The sequence below is a fragment of the Anolis carolinensis genome, chromosome 2, assembly GCF_035594765.1.
Source record: "Anolis carolinensis isolate JA03-04 chromosome 2, rAnoCar3.1.pri, whole genome shotgun sequence".
NCBI classification, from domain to species: domain Eukaryota; kingdom Metazoa; phylum Chordata; class Lepidosauria; order Squamata; family Dactyloidae; genus Anolis; species Anolis carolinensis.
Window position 1 is genome coordinate 211494523 of NC_085842.1, and position 5763 is coordinate 211500285.

The 5763-nt window shown below is 43.2% G+C and overlaps 1 protein-coding gene across 6 annotated transcripts in view; it reads right to left on the reverse strand.

Moving 5' to 3' along the window:
• The window catches only part of cxxc1 (CXXC finger protein 1), a 29162-nt gene extending 23477 nt beyond the window's left edge, over positions 1–5685 (reverse strand). For all 6 annotated transcript variants that reach the window (XM_062971667.1, XM_008103572.3, XM_008103574.3 and 3 more), the window contains exons 1-4: positions 5542–5685; positions 4456–4571; positions 3278–3378; positions 1266–1408 (exon numbers count right to left, since the gene is read on the reverse strand). In XM_062971667.1, coding sequence (XP_062827737.1) covers positions 1266–1408; positions 3278–3378; positions 4456–4571; positions 5542–5544 — 363 coding nt within the window. In that variant the 5' untranslated portion in view covers positions 5545–5685. The remainder of the gene's footprint in view (positions 1–1265; positions 1409–3277; positions 3379–4455; positions 4572–5541) is intronic.
• Positions 5686–5763: the final 78 nt, after the last annotated feature.

Here is a 5763-nt window from a genome sequence, read left to right on the forward strand (position 1 = left end):
GAGAAGGAAACTGAAATGCATGCAGCCTAACATTTTAAAGCTGCTGCTTTAAATTAAAAGATTTCTTTTAAAATAAGGAACATATGCTGCTGTTTTAAATTAAAAGATTTCTTTTAAAATAAGGAACATATGCTGCTTTAAAATGTTTGGAAAATTCTTCTGCTAGCATTTATTTTAATAGTTCTTTCAAGATCCTTTCAGACTCATGGCTAGCCCTATCACAGGGTGTATGCTTGCCAAAAAAAAATTCAGGGAAGGTTGCCATTGCCGTCCTCTGAGGCTGAGAGAGTGCAACCTGCCAAAGGTCACCTAATGGGTTGCTCATGGCTGAGTGGAGATTCGAACCTTGTTCTTGTATTTTCCCAAGCATTTCAACTTCAAGAGTCAAACTGACAAATTCTGAACAGAAAATCTGTTTTGAATAAAACATGCTACCAGTTAAAGACCGAGGGGGGGGGGGGGGGATAAGCATAAAGAGTTTTTGGAAAAACAGCCATGAAGACTGAATATCATATCTGATGTACTTTGAGGAGAAAATATTTTATTTGCATTGAAGTTGCAAAAATTCTGATTTGCTACTGAGGCAAGTGTGGTTCAACTCAGGTAGAAAATAAGAAAAAAGCCAAAAGAAGCAGACATTAAAGCAAAAACACATACAAAAGAACACTTCTAATGAATAGCTAAACTCCACATGCAATGTGCTACAGTATGATCATCTAAAATAATTTGTTTCATTATCTAGGTGGGGACCAAAAAGGGGTGCTAAACAGAGAAGGATAGTCCATTTTAGGTGGGGGGGGGGAGGTTTGAAGGAGTAAAACCAGTTCCTCTTTTCCTGTTATCCTCCCATCCATGTCACCGTCATGGAAACAACCATCGTTTATGAAATGGGAAGGGGGGAGGGGGAATAACCAGTGAAAATGGGGGAAATGATTTTCCCCCCTTCAACTCCCCCCCCCCCCCCCACATAAAATGGTTTATCTTTGTCCATTAATACCGGGCGGAAGCCAATAATTCCACCTTCACACTGCCTACCAAATACAAGAATAGTTCAATGTGAAGAGACAGAAACTGGAGCAATGTATTTACCTAGAGGATACAAAACAGTTAAAGTTTTGACTGTTAGGAATCGGCAGTTGCCCCAGAATTCTAAAGGATGCTTAGAACCCAACACTTCAGGCTCTCTATCAATATTCCGCCATTGCAATGCCACATACATTGCAGTAGCAACTCAATTGCATTGCCTATCAATGATTAGACTTCACCTTTGAGCTTCGGCTTTGCTCCAGTGCCAGTTCCTGTGCTTTCATACGCAACTCATCCTTCTCAGCACGTTCCCGATCACCTTCACGGTCCTTCTCCTTTGACTTTTTATGCCTATACCGGATCTCAAGTGTTGGGTCTCTCTCTGGGAAAGAAGAAAAAGTTAAGAACACTCACACGTTTCATAGTCTTGACAAAGAAAATTGTCTAATGCAAATGCCCTTTTCCTGCAATAGTGTGTTCTCTACAGTTCCCATTATCCTCCACCAATGTCCCTTTTAGCTGTCTAGGTATTTTAGTTTCACGTATCTAGATAAGATCTGCTCAAAATGTCTAGTCTAAATGCACTGATTGATAAACTTCTGTCTCTAAAAGTAAACCAATCTGGTGCAATCAGAAGAGAATGAAATTCTAAACAGAAAACAAACAACTCCAGTGGTACCTCAAAACAAGGAAAAAGATAACATGGGTACACTGGAGATATCTCAACAAAGGGTTAATACAATCTCCACAAGCCATTTTACTATAATAAACTAATAACAATAATAAACTTTATTTATATCGCTCCACCACCTCCCCAAAGCGACTGGGGGTGGCTTGCAAAGGCACTCCAAGGTGAACATATAACATACAGCAAGTAAAAAAAAGTACGTAAGTACAGCATAAACAAGTCACATAAAATTATAACAACCCCTGTAATACATATAACATAAAAGTCCAAATAATACAAATTTTAAAACATCAGTTAATAAAACTAGCAGTCATCAATTCAGAAAGTGCCAAGTGTCAACTTTGTATGGTCCCATTAAGCCGACCCGATGTCAAGGGCCTGCTTGAACATCCATGTGTTCAGACAGGAACAGAAGGATTGAAGGGTGGCAGCTAATCTAATCTCTCTAGGGAAGGCATTCCAGAGCCACAGAGAAGACCCTTTCTCTTGTCCCCACCAACAGTGCTTGAGATGGTGGTGGGACTGAAAGAAGGGCCTCCCCTGTTGATCTCAGAGCCCATGTCGGTTCATAGAAAGAGATGTGGTCACGAAGATAGGTTTGACCCCAACCTTATAGGGCTTTATAGATAATCACCTGCACTTTGAATTGAGCCTGGAAATTTATCGGAAGCCAGTGGAGCTCTTCAGCAGGGGTGTGGTATGTTCCCTGTAGCTAGCTCCAGTTACTAATCTGGCAGCCGAACATTGCACTAGCTGCAGTTTCCTAACTGTCTTCAAAGGCAGCCCCCTGTAGAGTGCATTACAGTAGTCCATTCTGGATGTTACTAAGGTGTGGACTACAGTGGCCTTCCTGGCCACCACCAACACCTGAACCTCAAGCGCCTGTCAGTATAAAGGGAACGATGAATAATTCCAAGCAGCCTTAATAGAAAACTGATATTTAGAAAAAGATTTTAGAGGGGAAAGTCAATTGGAAAAAGTCAATTGGAAAAAACCTTCGAATAAAATTCAGATCTGAGATGCTCTATTTAATTTTCATTTTTACTGTCATGTTTTTTAATAAATGATTTTAAAATGTAACATTTTATTTTGCAAGCAAAAACCTAGGATTTCCAGTGATGTTGTTTGAAGGGCACATCCACGACTGCTCCTTGAGTTCTTTGTACAGAACTAAGAGGTCTACCCACAGTCCTAATAAAATCTAGACTACTGCTTCTTAAACTGTGGCCCGACCGGAAATGGGGCCCCCTTAGCTCAATCTTTGGGACACAAAAATTGGAAAAAGCAAAAGGTTTCTGAAGGCCACCCATTTACATAAATCGGTATGCCACAACATGTAGTATTTACAGTGGACTCTGCAGAAAATACTTCAACGATACTCCACAAAAAGGAGAATTAGCCAGTTCAGTAAGCCTTGAAAATGATGATTTATCATCAGTAAATGTTTGATTTCTACCCCCATTTTATATACATATATACCTGGGGTCACATAAATATTTCCCAGGTGGAAAGGGGTCACAAGTGGAAAGTTTGAAGAAGCCCTGATCTAGATTTTCAACTCACCTCTGCACTGCATGCAGTACCACTCCCGAATGGCCTTTGCCATCTTCTCAGTAATGTTAATACAATGGCCATGGAACCATTCATTGCAGTGATCACAGCCTCTGGAGTTTGGATGGGAAGGAAGCGAAAAGTGAGGATTTCCGAGACAAGCTTCTTTTATATTTGGGTGCTTCAGGACAGGATGGCTTGCTAGAAAACCTGTTTTGTTGTAATGCAATGGTTCGGTGCATCCGGTGTTATAGGAAAATTGAGGAAAAGTAGATTAGAAGCTACAGGGAAATCTCTGGGTGAACCGAAATAGATCAGCAATAATTTGCAATGACCAGTGTTTTAAAAATCAAAAACAAAATTAGTTTGCCACAATGAAAAGTCTGGAGGGAAAACTAGGAGTGGATTTGGGTACTGCAAAAAGAGGGGAACTTGGTTCCCGAATAATTCTTTCAAAAAGCATCTCCCACCACAAACCTATTGGGGCCTAACAAAACTGCAAAAACTGGATTTGAGCTAGCAAATTCCACCTAGGGCACTGAGAGATTATTTTGGTATCTAAATTTCCCCAGCCCACAACTTCCAGAAGTCCAGCATCTGTGAGACCTGCTTCATTTCTCCACATTCTGTCTAAGAATATACTAGGGCCTCAAGGACAACTCTATGGGTTTCTTAGTCTAGAGTCCCTTCATTTCAATCGGATTCAGTATTATCTGTAATCTCTCATATCTGCGTAAGAGTGCATCAACCCTATAGAATTAATGCAGCCTGACATCGCATTTTCTGCCATGGTTCAATGCTATGGAATACTAGGAGTTGTAGTCTGGTGAGGCACCAGCATTTTGGGAAGGGGGGAGCTAAAGAAAGACCGTGTGAAACTACAACTACCAGAATCCATAGAAATTCGCCATGGCATTTAAAGTGGTTTCAAACTGCACAGATTCTACAGTGTAGATCAGGCATGAGCAAAATCTGGCCCTCCAAGTATTTTGGACTTCAGCTCCCAGAAATCCCAGCCAGGTTACTGGCTATTAGGAATTCTGGGAGGTGAAGTCCAAAACACTGGAGAGCTGGAGTTTGCCCATGCCTGGTGCAGATGCAGCACACACACACCCCCCATGAATACAGGGAATGTACTGTTCTCCAATGAAATGTTGCCACTGTGTGTTGTTTCCCTCAGCCATACTCACATCATGAAACAATTGATATCCGGTTTGCGGCAGATGCAGTAAACTGGAGCATTCTCTCCATTCTCTGATTTGGACTCCTCACCCAAAACAGCTAGATCCGGGTCAGAAAATTCATCCTGAATTGCACAAAAGGACAGAAAACATGAAACATGGCAAACACATTTAAGGTAGTAACATTTGATACACCCCCATACTTCAAGACTGATTTCTACAAAATAATAATGATAAAAAAAACTGCAGACTTATGCATACCTACCAGGGAGCATGCTTTTTTAAAATCGTGTCAGAAGCGACTTCCAAACATACTGCAAGTTGCTTCTGATGTGAGAAAATTGGCCGTCTACAGAGAAGTTGCCCAGGGGATGCCCAGATGTGTTATCATCCTGCTGGGAAGCTCCTCTCATGCCCCTGCAAGCTAGAGCTGACAGATGGGAGCTCACCCTGTCTCGCAGATTTGAACCGGCAACCTTCAGATCAGCAACCCATCCTTTAGGTCAGCAGTCCAGCCAGCACAAAGGCTTAAACCATTGCGCCACCACTCTAGGGAGCATGCTGCACTCACAAAAGTAGGGGCTACTGCAGAAGGGGATTTCCTAAAAGCCAAAAACCTGTCAGTGGCTCTGCAAAACCCTCTGACAGAGAAGAAGCATGGGATGAATGCAGTTTGACACAATTTTCAAGATTCAATGCTATGGAATCACTGTAGTTGTAGTTGGTGGGGTACCAGCACTTTTAGGCAGAGAAGGCTAAAGGTCTTATGAAACGACAGATTCCATAGCACGGAGCCATGGCCGTCAACGCAGTGTCAAACTACATTTATTCTACAGTGTGGATGCACCCTGGGAAAGCCACTGACCACCAAGCAGGGGCCTGGCTCTGTCTTCATCCAGGAGACCCCTTGCCAGCCACTGCAAGGTTCGGGGGCCTAGTGGAGCTCATGAGCGCTCGCTCGGCTGGGAAGGGAACCGGACTGGGGATCCCCTAGGGCTGCCTCTCGCCCCGAGACCCTTCCCTCCTCCTCGTCCCCAGCAAGGAAAGGCAAGGCTGCGGGAATGGCGACTCCCAAGACCTCATCTTCCTCCTCACCATGATCTCCCGCTCTCTTCCCCTTTCTCCCGGCCAGTTCCCTTGTTCTGAAACAAGACGACAAGACGCTCGGCAATAGTAGGCCAGAGCGCCTGCCCACTACCACTTCCGCTTCCGGTGTCAGCCACAAAACGGAAAGACTATCCGTGCCAAATGAGGCCCAAACTCCAGCTGGACTTCAACTCCCAGAAGCCTCGGAGTCCTCGGACAACGATAAGGGTT